This window comes from Squalius cephalus (genome assembly GCF_949319135.1).
Source record: "Squalius cephalus genome assembly, chromosome: 6".
Taxonomy (NCBI): Eukaryota; Metazoa; Chordata; class Actinopteri; order Cypriniformes; family Leuciscidae; genus Squalius; species Squalius cephalus.
The window spans coordinates 2,056,005-2,072,341 of NC_137127.1; the positions used below are offsets into that span (position 1 = coordinate 2,056,005).

The 16,337-nt window shown below is 36.8% G+C and overlaps 1 protein-coding gene across 2 annotated transcripts in view; it reads right to left on the reverse strand.

Annotated features, from left to right (window-relative positions):
• The window catches only part of nptnb (neuroplastin b), a 55,031-nt gene that overhangs the window by 6,431 nt on the left and 32,263 nt on the right, over nt 1-16,337 (reverse strand). The window contains exons 5-7 of one of the 2 annotated variants that reach the window (XM_079873869.1): nt 15,376-15,512; nt 12,691-12,964; nt 1,079-1,395 (exon numbers count right to left, since the gene is read on the reverse strand). In XM_079873869.1, the coding sequence (XP_079729995.1) occupies nt 1,391-1,395; nt 12,691-12,964; nt 15,376-15,512 (416 nt within the window). In that variant the 3' untranslated portion in view covers nt 1,079-1,390. Of the gene's footprint in view, nt 1-1,078; nt 1,396-12,690; nt 12,965-15,375; nt 15,513-16,337 lie in introns of those variants that run through there. The other variant, XM_079873868.1, reaches the window with a different exon arrangement.

A 16,337-nucleotide genomic window follows, 5' to 3' on the forward strand; every position in this document is an offset into this window, starting at 1 on the left:
GATATTTTTTTATAACTATAGCCACCGTTGTGCAGCTCGCTTATAATGTTTAATTACTACTCGGGATAAAATCGCCATCAGTGTGAACATGCCTCTCGTGTCAGTATATCTACACACAGATCCTCTAAAGGTGTAGAGGACGTCGATGTTGAAAATATGAAATCCTGGCACGAGGATTTCAGCTGTAATGTGCGTCATAGCATTATGTCCTCATCTCGGATTCTGTTGATAAGACTGTGGGCAGATATAATCTACCTTAATCTAGCGCACCCTCCCATTACTCTCTCTCTCCTGGGGACAAATCCTCCCCAAACATCACAACAGAACACGCTGTTCATGCACGCACACCTCCTCTCCTTACTCAGTGCTCTGCATGCGTTTTGCTGTAAAATAAGAGTCTGTTCAGCGAACCATCCAGAGCAAAACAAACACATGCAAGATAATAGGGTTAAAAACTCTCTATTTCGATCCACATGTTATTATGATGATTAGTTTATTCATATTATAAGTAACCAGGTCATGTGATGACTTACAGTAAATATGCCAGGGTGAATCTCATGAACATAAAAAGCGCATCAAAAAATTGATTTGCATTGTGACATTATTTTCATAACAATTGGATACTTCACGATTCTAATTCCTGCAATGCAATGCAATATATATATATATTTGTAATTTAAATAACAATATATCATCTATACATAAACGTTGACTGGTGAATTTGCGTATGGTTTGTCTTAAAGCATATTAAAAACATCGAACAGACTTGATTTGCATCACAGGGAGACTTTAAGATGAAAATAAAACACTGTATTGCTGTAATAGTTTTTACAGTAATACAATAAGGAGGTTAAAATAATGTCATAATGCAAAAAAGGTGACGTAGTTACATTGTACTTGCTCAAATAAGTATGAACTACATGTACTTACTATACAGTTAGGGTTAGTTGCTTGTAATTATACATAATTTACTGTTATTACTACAGTAATTACATGTAGTAACATTTAATTTGCACCTTAAAATAAAAATGTCACCAAAAAAAATCTTAATTGGCCTATTTTTTTTTTCTTTTAATATGACGGTGAAATATGACCCGGACGTGTTTTGATGAGTTTTGTGACTATATTGCTATATTCCAGAGGCTAAGACAAACTGAGCTGCACAATCAGATTAATAAAATTACTAAAGGACTAAAAATGTTGCAATGAAAGCCCATTACGAACCATAAACTTAACAGTAGAGAATCCAATCACAATGAATTGAACACTGTTGATGATACAAACAAATTTGTAATTTCAATTGATAATTAATTAAGCACGCGTTGTGACATCACAGCCTGAATGAGGAGGAAACAAAGAGAAGCAGAAATGCCTAAAGACATGCACATTCTCAAACTTACCAACAATAAAGAATATGAGGCCACATGGAGAAGGAAAAAACAAAGTTTCATCCATTATTTACTTGAATTAAACACTTTCATTCAGTTTGATTGAGCATCAGAGATATTAAATGGGAGTATATTTGAGTATGAATACGCAAACCCCCCTGAAACAGTCCTGTTTGTTGGCCTACGAACAGCACCAGCACTGGATTAGCATTCAGAAAACTGACAAATAGTGTGTTTACATGCCAACAACATTCACAGCAAATAGCTAATATTTGTATACACATACTGCAACACCAGCCGAAACAATGACTAAATAGCTGTTTGACTATTGGTTTACACATATTTTGATGAAAAATCATGAAATCATGCATGGATTAATCGCTCATAAGACCAGGAATGTTTATATAGAGTGAATATTGACTTCTAATACGTTATTTCTTTTCCATTGCTATTGTAGCAGAGTTTGTACATCGGAAAATCCCAGTGCATCTCCTGCAATTCACTGCTTACAAACATTTACTGGGCGGATGTTGGATCTGATGAAAACTGCAATGACTCAAAATAATACAGACGTATCTTGAGTTCTAGCTCGAGTACAGTAGTTTCACTGAGAGATTATATTAAATTAAAAAAATATTTATTTCTAAAGATCCTTTTTCAATGTCTATTTTATCACAATAATGACTTAAAATTATCTTTTAGGGGTAATTTCTCAGCCGAATTTAATGTGTGAATAATTAATTGGCACATCATGTAATTAATTAGATTATGGGCCCTATTTTAACGATCTAAGCGTATGGTCTAAAATGCACGGCGCAAGTTCACTTGGGACCAGGGTTATTATAGTTTTGCATTTTTCATTAGTTTTTATTTTTATTTCGTTTTGACTTTTTGTTTTCAAATTCAGTTTAGTTTTAATTAGTTTTTAAAGTGGGTTTGCTAGTTTAGTTTAGTTTTTATTTTTAGAAAATGCTTAGTTTCAGTTTAGTTTTTATTAGTTTTAGTGTTAGTTTTAGTCTTTTTTTGTAATTTGGGTTATTTGTCAGGGGCAAGATTCAAAAAAGTCAGAAAAACTATTGTGTAATAATAAAAAAATACCATTATAGAAAAAAATTCACACCCCATTGAAATTCCTTTACCTCTTACAAAATCCACACGCTGTACCAAAAATCTACACATCTTCTATACAGAATTCACACCCTATACAAATACCACAGCTGTACAATTTTCACACATTATACTAAATTTACCCTATGGGGAGAGTGGGGTGATTTGTGCCAGGGGGGAAGTAGTTACACCCTTGTTTCTGGAAAACCATAGAAGAAATTGGTCATGTGACCACATAATTTTGAAAAGCAATCACTTTTACTCATCCTCCAAAGAAGAGAGACACATGGCATGAGAGTTAAGCACATTTTAGTGCAAAAAACTGTTTTTTCCCTTTCAAAGTAAAATTTCTATGATTAAGGTTTTTTGATTGTAGTGTCTGAACAATTATAGACAAGTTTGAAAACATTTCACACATGTTTTAGTGCTTTAGTAGGCTACACAATGAGTCTATACAGTTAGCATAATGTTAGCTCTTAACTGCTGGATCATGCTAGTTTTTCAAACTTGTGGGTCTGGGGTGATTTGTGCCAAAGGGCCTGGGTTAAGTTGTGCCAGATCCAGACCACCTAGACCTACATACTCACAGGGGATAATCTTGAGAAGTGAGGAGATGGGCATGCCTCATCATTGTTTGACTTAGGCCTGCCTGCTATTTGTTTAATTTAGCTAACACTGATTTCAGTTTTGAGCTTGCACTATGTTATTAAAGAGAAGTTTTATTCAGTTTTTAAGTGGCCTATGTCACAATAGTATGTTTAGAAATTAGCCTAGTCACTTTATTCTTATATGTTACATAATTGACAGACAGCGCTATGTCAACAGGCATCTATTGCCAAAGCCTTTTTGCCTGAAATGAGTCACAAATATCATATATTGTGTTGCTATGGTGCTCTAAATGGTTGCTAGGGCGTAGCTTGATAGCTTCACAATGATCCTGAGAGACTTATTGGTCGTCTGAGTAAAATGAGCCCGCCCCCTTGTCTCTATGACACTGTGATCCAGAGTTATGTTCAGTACAAAATCCCTATGCAATTGACCATAGTAGGAAAAACGCATGCTATGGTATTCCAGGGTGACAATATCTAAATAAACCTTAAATGAGTAATTTTGTATTAAATTTGTCTTGCTTTCATATAGCATTACAGTTCATAACATTAAAATGTTCTTTTACTTCAGAAATCACTGGCACAATTTACCCCAATGTATTCCCCTAAACTAAAGGCACAACTTCCCCCGCATCGGGGCAAGTTGTGCCATGAGACCACTTTTTTCCCAAAAGCTATATTTCTGAAACAATTTATTTCAGATCCAAAGTTATTGTTCTCAGGGATGCACCACATCCTGAAATATATGTACATCGTTAAGTTGAAGGCATTACTGCCATGGCCTCACTTTAAAGTCACTTTGAGTAAAAACTGGCACAACTCACCCCACTTTCCCTACAGTCAATAGCCTACTCATCTGGATTGAAGCAGCAAACATTAAGTGTAAAAGTAAAAAAATGACATAACATTATTTAGCTTATATAGTGTTTTGACATCGACAACCACAACCAAAAAGTGCATTGTACTAGTTAACTTTCTAAAAAAGGCGCAATCGCTTCTCGGGTCGACATTAACACACTGACAAAATTATATTCAGAATTTAAAATATTTTGATACCACTTTTTAATGTGTGATTGTAAGGTGTTCACGAGATAGAGATACTAACCTTTAGCGAACTTGCTTTCAACGTCGAACGAACTCTCGTTCTCATGGAGACGCGGTGTGCACGGAGGGGAGGGGCTGTGTGTGTGTGTGTGTGTGTGTGTGTGTGTGTGTATGCGCGCGCGCATGTGAGAGACGCATGAGTGACAGAGACGGAGGGAGAGCAGGGAAAGGAAATGCAGCTGAACGAATACGCTGCGTGTTTTAAATAGCGTTAAAAAATGAAAGACCTTGACAAAGACGAAAACTAAGGACATTTACTCTATAATTTTATTTTATTTTAGTTAGTTTTGCCAAACACACATTACAGTTTTAGTTAGTTATCGTTTTTTTGTAATGCCTCGTTTTTATTTTTATTTCAGTTAACGACAATGTTTTTTCCCACCTAGTTTTCGTTTTTTCGTTAGTTTTCGTTAACGATTATAACCTTGCTTGGGACGTCCGATTCCACTTTTGCTAGTTTAAGGACGGGACAAATGGTCGGCGCTCCCGGCGCATGGACTAAAAGGGTTGTCTCTATTCTCTTAATGAATAATGGGTGTGTTTTGGGATTTACGTGTGTTAAACCAATCAGAGTCTCATCTCCCATTCCCTTTAAATGCCAGTTGCGCTCGTGCCATGGCAGATTCCCTATTTACATGCTCAGTCTATTTCTGTTCCTCAAAATAGCAACGGCCCAATAATGCGCCAGAACACACCTCGTTTTCAGACCAGCAGCCCAAATGGGCACAAATGGGTGCACATGCATTTGCTATTTAAACAACGTGCCGCAGGACGTGACAATAAAAAATGCGTCGGGCTGAAACTAGCAAAAAAAACACTTGCGTCGCGCTTGGTGCTGCATTGCGCCATTGTTTTGTAAGATAGGGCCCTAAAAATATATATATATATATAGTAAACACTTGTTTTGTATTTTAAATAACATATCATATATACATAAAACAATATACATTATTTAAATTACATCATAAAAATCCCATTGCATCCCGTGCAATTCACTGCTAAACATGTAAACAAACATTCACTGGGTGGATGCTGGATCTGATAAACACTGCAGTGACACAAAATAATACAGACGTATCTGGAGTTCTAGCTTGAGTACAATAGTTTCGCTGAGAGATTATGTCATGTGTTGTCAGTCACTAGAACGAGGTGCATCTCGCAGCAGATTTTAAAGGGTAGCGTCGGACCCCCCCGGCTCTGAGAGACCCTTCTGTGGTTCTGCAAAGGTCAGATTAGCATGAAGCTGCCGTGTGCCTGACTGCATCCCTTTAGAGACCGGCACACTCACGGCCAAAACATGTCCAGAACGGAGCCCGTCTCCTGCTCCTTATTACTGTATACTTATAAAGTCTTACCAATATATTACATAAAATAAGTGTATTGCAATAATGCTATTTTACTGTAAAATTACGTCTTATTTTCATCATTTTCAAACGGTATACCATCAAGCTTTTATTTTTCATGACTGAATCAGGGCTGCGCGATTTATTTATATATATATATTGCAAATAAAATCAATATTGCAATATGTCTATTGTCAAATCAAGCAGACATAATTCGTTCATTATGTTGCATGTTTATTCACGCGTGTTAATAATAATAATACAACCAGCAATGCATTTCTTTAATGGCCGGCAACCCGTCAAAATAAAAGCTTGATGGTATGCCGTTTGAAAATGAAGAAATTAAAGATGTAATTTTACAGTGAAATCAAATTAATTTTATTTCTCGATTTACAGAAAAATAGCATTATTGCAATATACTTCTCATTTTATTTAATGTATTGATAACACTATAAGTATACAGTTATAAATACATTTGCAAACTAATATAGTTAATTCATAGTTTATATATTGTAGTCTCTATATTGTTCATTTATTAATAGGCTATATACAAATCGTGAGTTCTTCATTTTTTTCATCTTTATTATTGTTTAATTAGCTCGTGAAGAGAAGAGTGAAGAGTTAGATCATGTTTTTTTATGCTTTGTTTACAATTTAACTGTAAATAGTTGTCACTTTAGATTAGGTCAAAATCTCAATAATTAAGTGCTTTAAACCATCCTTTATTAGTATTATATATTTATAATAGTGCCTTTATTGGACATTAATTGCATTAGAATCATATATTTATAATAGTGCCTTTATTGGACATTAATTGCATTAGTATTATATATTTATAATAGTGCTTTTGTTGGACATTAATGGCTTTATATGATGTTTATAATAGTGCCTTTATTGGACATTAATGGCATTGTATGATGTTTATAATAGTGCCTTTATTGGACATTAATTGCATTAGTATTAAATGTAATATTATACTGTCTTTAAGTTGTTTCTCTATTGGAGATTAACCATGAAATTATTACATTATAAAATATATTAAAAACGTATATGTGTTTTAATCACAATTAATCACAGAATAAATGAGATTAATCTAGTTAATTTTTTAATTGATTGACAGCACTATTTTATAAATACATTAAGCATATATTGATATTACATATATGATCCCTTAACCTTATCCCCAAAACTAAACATAACATAATCTCTTTAAAAAAATAAAGAGATTAAAATAAAAGAAATGTAAAAAAAAAAAATAAAAAAAATAACCCAAATATGAACGGCCACATTTTTCAAGTTTTTCCCAAATCGTTCTGGCATAAAAGGATTTTGCGCTTCAGGTCTTCAGACATTACAATTTCAGGTCTTTTTTTATTTTTTTTTATTTTCTATGGAGATGAACTCACAAACCACCCTAAATCATTCTAGAATGATTCATTCTTTCACTCATCTGGTGAAACTCCCTGTGTGCAATATATATATATATATATATATATATATATATATATATATATATATATATATATATATGGAGCAGAAAATCTAAATAATGCACAGCCCTAGACAGAATGAAGTTAAAAAAAGAAGAAACGCAACCTTGAAATGTTCTTGCATCCAAATATCTTGTGTAACTGTACAATATTAACATTTCTGTTTCTCTCATTGAGAGAGAGTGTCATGTGCAGCTGTTGACAGAGTCAATTATTCATTAACTTTAAGAGTGTACAAATGTGAGGCAGCTCCAGTGTTGTGATTTGTCTTTCTAGTGGAGGATCGGGTCTCAGATTAAAACGTGGTCAAGCATAGAGGTCAGTGTTTCCCAGTGGGTCTCTCTGACTCAACGCTCATGAATATTCACTTGTGCATCTACGCTAAGAGCCCGGGCCGTAAATGACCCACTAACAGCCTGTTCAGAATATATTATTGATGGCAGATTCAGTGTTTCGAAACAGCCTGCATGGATTATTCTAAAGGTTCACTGAATATGTTTGTGTGGAACATGGCAGAGTTGCACAAATAATCATATAAGATTGCAGTGCAATTCAGTCGTTGTGAAAGTTTTAAAGTCCCCCTGTGGTGAAAATCCAGCTTTTAATGTTGTTTATGTGTCTATGTGGTGTTTTAAATATGCTTTAAGACAAACCATGTGTAAATTCATAAGTCGACAGCATTGCTGAGTATTTCCTCCTTAAAACTGCAGTGAACCAAAGACAGTCTCAAAAACACGCTTTGAAATCGCTGGTGTTTCTGACGTCACAAACTACCTTGTAACCAATCAGATCAACGTGTGATCGTCAACCAGTGGATCTCTGAGCTGAGTGAGTGAGTGGAGGCGGGGCTCATTTGCATATTCATAGAACCACGTATACTAAATGAGGCAAGGGTGTCGAGTTACATTCAAGATATTTTAAGGCATGAAGAATTTTTTTTCAAGGAAAAAACATTTAAATATGTAATTATTGTGATCAAAGATGAGTTTTAAGAGATAAAATTATTGACTATAGGGGGATTTTAACTGAAAATCAGATAAAAAATACATTGAACCATTGAGTTTTAGGACTTGTTTCTGCAGCTTAAATTTCCAATGTCTAAAGTACTTCTCAAAAGCACTGAAATAATCAATAATGAAATCTGAATCAGAACCAGAACTGTTAAATTCCTGATGTTGCTCATGTGCCAATCACAAATGAAAGGAAAATATATTAAAACACTCGCCTGTGAAACAGACCGTTTAAAACCCTCTTATCTTTATGCACAGGATCAATTAAGTATCTTTGATTGGCTATTGCATTCATGTGCTCAACAGAGCCGTCTCTGATTGGTTAAAGTGCTGAAAGTGTTGCATGTTGAAAATAGAAAATGTGGATGTATCTGAAGACATAAATACTTAAAGTCCCCCTGTAGTCAGTCATTTTATCCCTTAAAACTCAGTTTTGATCACCAAAAAGACATATTTAAAAGTTTTTTCCTTGAAAATGCAAATGAGCCCCGCCTCCACTCACTCACTCAGCTCAGAGATCCACTGGTTGACGATCACACGTTGATCTGATTGGTTACAAGGTAGTTTGTGACGTCAGAAACACCAGCGATTTCAAAGCGTGTTTTTGAGACTGTCTTTGGTTCACTGCAGTTTTAAGGAGGAAATACTCAGCAATGCTGTCGACTTATGAATATACACATGCTTTGTCTTAAAGCATATTAAAAACACCACATAGACACACAAACAACATTAAAAGCTGGATTTTCACCACAGGAGACCTGAAATAAGCTTTGTGTTGAACACAAGCTCAAGATATTTTATTCTACAACTTTAAATCCAACTATTCAAACTCAAACTCGCCACCTTGTACATTTTAAATTAAGATTGAAAGAGTTTATAAAGTTTAGTGGTGAACCTTGAAGTCAAGTGACCGTGGTGTAGTGTGTTTATTTTAGCTTTTTACTTCTGAGGCTTCAGAAAAGTCGTGTTCATTATCCCGAGGAACAAAACGTGTAGGAATCATCATCTTTTGTTGATCACAGAGCCTTATTTTCTGCCATAATTCAAACGGCAATGGAAAAATGTATGAAATGAAAGGAAAAACTTGTGAAAATACGTCATCACTGCAGCGCTCTATTTTTACTGCCTTTAAAAGCAGTCTATTTTAGATGTGTAGCTTCATTATGAACATGGCATGCAGCTGCCTCACACAAAATAAGTGTTTTATGTCACTAAAATCAAGGAAAATCAGCAAGTATAAAGCAGTCATAACTGTGCAGCCAAGTACAACATTTGTGACCCTGGACCACAAAACCAGTCAAAAGGGTCAATTTTTTTAAATTGAGATTTATACATCATCTGACAGCTGAATAAATAAGCTTTCCATTGATGTATGGATTAGTGCAAAAAAATCGAAACATTGAGAAAATCTCCTTTAAATTTCTACATTTATGTTCACGATTGTGCTGGATTCACTCACAAAAATACATGTTTTATATATTTACGGTAGGAAATGTACAAAATATCTTAACGGAACATAATCTTGACTTAATATCCGAATGATTTCTGGCATAAAAGAGAAATTGATTATTTTGACCCAAACAATGTATTGTTGGCTATTGCCACAAATATACCCGTGCGACTCGTGACTGGTTCTGTGGTCCAGGGTCACATTTCCAGAATAATTAATTTTCGGATCAAACAACAGCTGCCTCACACAAAATTAGGGCTGTCACTTTTGTATAAAAATCCTGTTCGATTTTAGACATAAGTGTTCATTGAATCGATTGTAAAATCGATTTTCCATGTCTAAAGACGTTTCCATTTTAAACGCCAAATATGGGCAAATCCACGGACAACTAACAGGCATTAGGACGAACGTAAAGAGGGCGCTTGAGACGCGCACAAGTCAGCAAATATTCCTGATGATTTATTGGCGTGAAGTTTCGTGCACAATGACAAACAGGCGTGCAACATTCTCGAAAAACAATAAGCAGAGTGGACTGCCATAACATCAATGAGAAACATTACCTCAGTCTTCAACATGGCTGTGTTTACCATTAGAAATGTCAAACAAATTTCGCCTGTGTAGGCGATTGTAGCCCGAATCTGTCTCTGTATGCATGGGACTGTCTGCATACCGGCAGAATTAAGTTTTGTAGTAAAAAGAGATTATGCAGAAGTATAATTTGCTGTTATGTGTGTGTGTCAGAGCCAAATGTGCCACACAATCCCTGAAAAGTGAAGCCAAAGCGTCTCGATCGCCCCCCCGGTGACTGGTCCAGGTATAGGTCATAAGCCCCGCCTCCCCGTGTTATTCAACGGGACTTGAGACCAACTAAACAATTTAATTACACCTCAAATATCTTTTTTCCGAAGGTGGTTTCTGTTAGGGCTGTCAAACGATTAATCGCGATTAATCGCATCCAAAATAAAAGTTTGTTTTTACATAATATATGTGTGTGTACGGTGTATAATTATTTTCTATATATAAATACACACACATGCATGTATATATTTAAGAAATATTTGCATGTATATACTGTGTATATATATTTATATTATATATAATTTATATTATATATAAATATTTTATATATAAAGAACACATTTTTCTTAAATATATATGCATGTGTGTGTATTTATATATAGAAAATAATTATACTCCATACACACACATATATTATGTAAACACAAACTTTTATTTTGGATGCGATTAATCGCGATTAATCATTTGACAGCCCTAGTTTCTGTCATTTACTGTAGTTTTTAATCACGCTGATTTAAATTCAAGTGTTTGTTTTTAAAGCAAGTTTGTTTTTAGTTAGTTATGTGATGCTATAAAAACGGTGGTGTGACGTCATGATTGACAGCTGTGATTGACAGGTTCTCTGAGCGAAGTAGTCACTGAAGCACCAACAGACTTTTTTTCGGGATCTTCGGAGGACTGAGGAGATTGGAGCTTTAAATTTAATATCTAAATTTCTATAATTAATTATTTCACACTGAGAGTGAGGGCGGGGCCTTGATTTTGCGGCTTTACTTCCTGCTCACGACTGCGCAGGTCTGGTCCCGAGACTCAAGTTCCAATATGTCAGCGCCATATCGGGACACTGGCGGCTTCAGTTCTCATCAATGGAAGAGAGCGAAGGGGCGTCGTCCATATTTTTATTAAAGGAGACATATCATGCTTTTAAATAGTTCCTTTTTACATATAAATCATACATTTGTAGTCTATATAAAGCGGAACTGCAATGCTTGGGTCTGAATTCCTCATTATTATAGCTCCACAGGCCCCTTTTCTACCCCTTTTCTGATGTGCGTCTGAGAGCAACTCGTTTTGGTGCGGTCTCTTTAAATACAAATGAGACACTTCATACCCCGCCCCCTCTCCAGGATGCAGAGGTGACACTCGGTTCAACTCCACCCCGTTCGGCCATTTTTGTAGTCTGATAGCAGAGATACGATTATCTAGCGGCACAGAAACTTTTTATTCACACGTTATTAACAAAATGTCAACAACGGAAGACTTGTCCAGCCAGCCTTACATGTTCGAGCCAGAGTCGGAGCCGGAGCGAGATGAAAATGAAGACGAACCTGCAGAACAACGTCTTCATATGGATGTATCGCAATGGTGTGTTACTGTATTTACACATGAAACTTTGGTCTTCCGACCTTTTACCACCGTGTCGATTTATTTTGATTAATATGTGCGAGGGAGAGAGAGCAAGACAGCGTCTAGTTTGGAGAAGGTGAAGTCTTGTTTACACTTTCGCCTGGCTCCGAAGAGAAAGAGTGAGCGCGCGCGCGACCGGGTCTCTCTCTCTCTGCTCGTTCTTTCAGTTAAACATGCGCCCTGTCACAAGCGCAGCAGTTCATCTACATTAGACGGTGTAATGAAGCGTGTGGGTTACTACATCCAACAACTGAACATTTTAACTTACCCTCTCGTAACTTCTGCATCTTTGTGCTTGGACTACAAAATTGCAGCGAGAAATAATAATGGCGGATTGCTCGAAGTGTTGGGCTGGAAGTCAATGTCCTTATTTGGCAGTTCCGCTGCAAATACTATGACGTAATAGTTCACAAAACGTCATAGAGAACAGAAAAATCGGAACAGGTTGAAAAATAAGGCCAAAACAGAATATAAAGATATCAACGAAGCACCTGAAGAGAATAATTTAAACTTTTCTGTACTTCTAAACACTCCAAATATACAACAAAATGCATTTAAGGGCTAAAAAAGTGGATTTAGCATGATATGTCCCCTTTAAAGTCTATGGTCAGAGCCTGCAGTTGCTGTGTGACGAGCGTATCGTGACGAGCTGGACGCGCTCCGAGAAAAGACAGTTAAAATCGATTCCCTATTTTCGTTTTCGAAACTTGCGTTGGCTGGTCCGATCGATTTTGCAATCAATTTTCGAATGTAAAGTGACAGCCCTACTCGAAATAAGTGTTTTATGTCACTGAAATCAAGGAAAATCAGCAAGTATTAACTGTGCAGCCAAGTACAACATTTCTAGATTCATTCACTTCATTTTCGGATCAAACAACAGCCACTTTAAGCACTTCAGAATGATAATATATTGCCTTTCATGATCAAGAGGAAATATCATACCGCAAAACTACAGCAGAAATGCTTAAATCCGAGCGCCTCTTACCGTCAGGAACCTCGTCCGGCCTCTTGCGCTTCTCGTAAACCACGATGATGACCACGAGGATGATGATCTCGGCCAGGACGCCCAGGAACGGCCACAGCGGCGCGAGATGGCTCCGGACGCGCAGGATCGTCATGGACTCTCTGGAGCTGATGATGTTCGAGGCGTTGCACACGTACTCGCCCGGGTCTGTGGCGATGTCCAGGCCGATGATACTCAGTTCTGTGAAGTTATTTCTGTTGGTGATGAAGAATCGGCCTGTGCTGTTGTCAATGTCCTAAATGAAGAGATTCAGAGAGGCTGTTGGGTCCTCACATATATATATATATATATTTAAGATTATGACTTCATCTATGAATATAAAGGTGCAGTGTGTAATATTTAGGAGGGAATATCATATACATAACTATGTTTGCAGTGGTGTATAAAGAGCTTACTTAATGAACCGTTATGTTTTATGAGCCATTTCTCTCTACACACACCACGGGTCCGCTTACATCGACATGTTTCTACGTTGGCCCTGAATGGACAAACGCGCTTCGTCACTATGTTCTTCGTGCGAAGAAGCGAGCTAAAGTCAGCGGATAAAACACTGACACAATGATGAACAAGTAACATTAATATTCGCAATAACATCGCTTTACTGAATAATTAAGTAAACCTAATTTCTTAATTTATCTTTGTAAAGAAACCTCATTGTTTAACTGGCTCCTCTCTGCTGTCTCAGACGACGACATCACTTCCTGTCGGCCACCATAACTTCTGTTGGGTGCAGTTCGCAACCTCACCACTAGATGCTGCTAAAAATCACACACTGCACCTTTAAGTTTAAATGTTATCATGAGATGAGGGTGAGTAAGTAATGACACAATTTTTGGGTAAACTATCCTCTTTAATTCTTTCCCCGCCACTGATAGAAATGTACATAATTTGTGAGAAAACGGTTCCCTGCCATAGACAGAATTTTCTGTCTTTCAGTGATTTCAATGATATACGGTAGGGGGCACTATTACACATCTACTGAAAGAGAAGAGAATCTCCTGATCAAAACACAGGAGAAGAAGAAGCAGAAACAAGCGATATCATATGTAACCAGATGCATATATATATATATAAAAAAGCGATCATTAACATTAAACCGCATATAAATCAAATCTGCCTAATGTTACAGAATGAAATGTTGAGCCAGAACGAGTTACAGGACTGAAGCTTTGAGTGTGTTGATGGACTCCATCGACTCCATCTGTGTTTGGATCATCGTCCTGAATCCCATCCCTTTTTTATGAAACTTTCCCACATTCAAGTGTTAATAAAAAAAAAATAATGCATGAAGCTAGAATATTGTTTAAAAGCAGAGGGTCTTTTCTTTCTTTTGATATATTGCATTTTCAGATATTCATGCAACAAAATAATTCTGTGACTCATGAAATTTTTGTGAAAATGGTCAAAACTGCAGGTGGTGGCTGGGCAACTTTTTTCAGAAACGCTGGCAGGGAAAGAGTCAAAGAAGTTTCAAGATTGAATTTAAATTGCAGGATACACTAGCGTCCAAAAATGAACACTTCTATTCAGCAAGGATGCATTAAATTGATCAAAAGTGACATTTATAGGGGCCCTATCTTGCACCCAGCGAAATTGACTGACATGGCAAAATTGACATGTTTCATTCCTATTTTGCACCCGACGCACAGCGGACTCTTCCCTCCACAGACACACGTCGGTAAATTAGGGAATGAACTTGCGCTCCCGGGGGCGGTTCAGGGAAAAGAGGAGGCGTGTTCCGGCGCAAATGTTCCCTGGTGCTATTTTGCAGTTTCAGAAAACAATTCCTCCACTGACCAGGAGAAACCTCGTCTAAAGTCAGTGGCGTGTTCAGATGCTATTTTAAGGGCGCATGCTTGGCCATAATGTAGCGTGTGCACAACACACACACACTTTGATTCTCTCATCTACACACAGATGCAGCCGTTCAAATTTTTGCAAATCATACATTATTACAAGGAAAAATATTCCACACGAGGGAAATCATTGAGATGTCTATGAAGATGTGAAAAAATAGGCATAAATCTAGCTTACACATTTACCCAAATTATCATACGCCTGTTTAACCGAAGCTAATCTGTGTGTGTTTCTCCATCCCCAATGTCACTTCTCTGTGTTTTACGGCCCTGACGAGAACGTCGGTCTCCTCGGCTGTGAACCGCTCCTGGCAAATCCGCCGTTATAATAGCAATCCGCCATGGAACAAGCGCGCCTGCTCTTAAAGGGAATGTGAGATGACGCTCTGATTGGTTTATTTCACGTTACGCCCAAACCACACCTATGAGTAATGAAGCGACTTCAGACCAACACATTTTAGATTTGCGTCGGGCGCAAGAGTCGTTTATCCCGCCGGTATAATAGCAACAGCGCCCGAGACCCGCCCACAAAGTTACTTGCGTTTTGCATTTGATACTTCCGCTTTAGATCGTTAAAATAGGGCCCATAATGTTACAAAAGAGTCTACTTCAACCTAACGCTGTTCTTTTGACATTTCTATTGATCACAGAATCATGTGAAATAAAAATGTATCACGTTTTCCACAAAAAATATGAAGCAGCACAACTGATTTCGACATTGATAAAAATCATAAATGTTGATTTGAATGATTTCTGAAGGATCATGTGACACTGTGTGTTGGATACGTACAATGTAAGACCCTCGGCCCACTTTCTTCCTCCACGTCCACACTGGATGCGGGTATCCCACCGACTTGCAGTGCAGTGTCGCGTTTTCTCCTTCTTTCTTGTTCTCGCTTCGTTTGTGGCCCAAGATTTCAGGAGCAGCTGATAGAGAGAAAAGACCATCAGGTTTAGTTTACAATGTTGCGTTCACATCACATTGAGCTGGTCCCTTTACTTTACGTTCTCTCTACAACTCTCTTCTTCTGGTCTCGACATGCTGTGTATTATTTGGGTCATGTGATGTGATTTTTCATCCTTTTACATAGTCAGATTCCTGTAATCCTCTGACTTTAAAATAAAGCTTTTAAACTGTGAATTGTGACTTTATTTGCCTTCACACAACCAGGGCCGATTCAATTTGTTTTCCATGACTTTCATACAACTTCCATTAACATATTACAGGGATCATTTTTATGGAGTTTGTGGACATTAAATTCACCATGACATCAAAACTGACCGCATTTACTTTAATAATACTTCCTAATACTTATAATATTATATATTATAAGAGAGTGTCAGGAAGGAATATATTTAATATATGTTTAAATAGCAAGGTAGTATCATCACTGCAATGAATTGCTATTGCAAATTAGAAGCAGGGGGCGGGGCATTCTCAATCAAGACAGCATCTGATTGGACAGAAATTTGCATATGCTGATGAGAGCAAGATGAGTCATCAATATCATTGCTCTTTTTCCAGACATAAAATACAGTCTTGTCTTCTGAGAAATGTATTAACATTAAGCGAGTTTACACTTTACAGACCCCATATTTCTTCTCAACTTGTGTGCCATTTTGCAGTAAGTAAATGTACCTTTATTTTATTTTAAAAATGTTTAGATATTTGTACTGGAAAACAAGACAATAACAAGAACATAACTTCATTTTGCAAACAGACTAACAGCCACTTATATTGAGATGTGGATG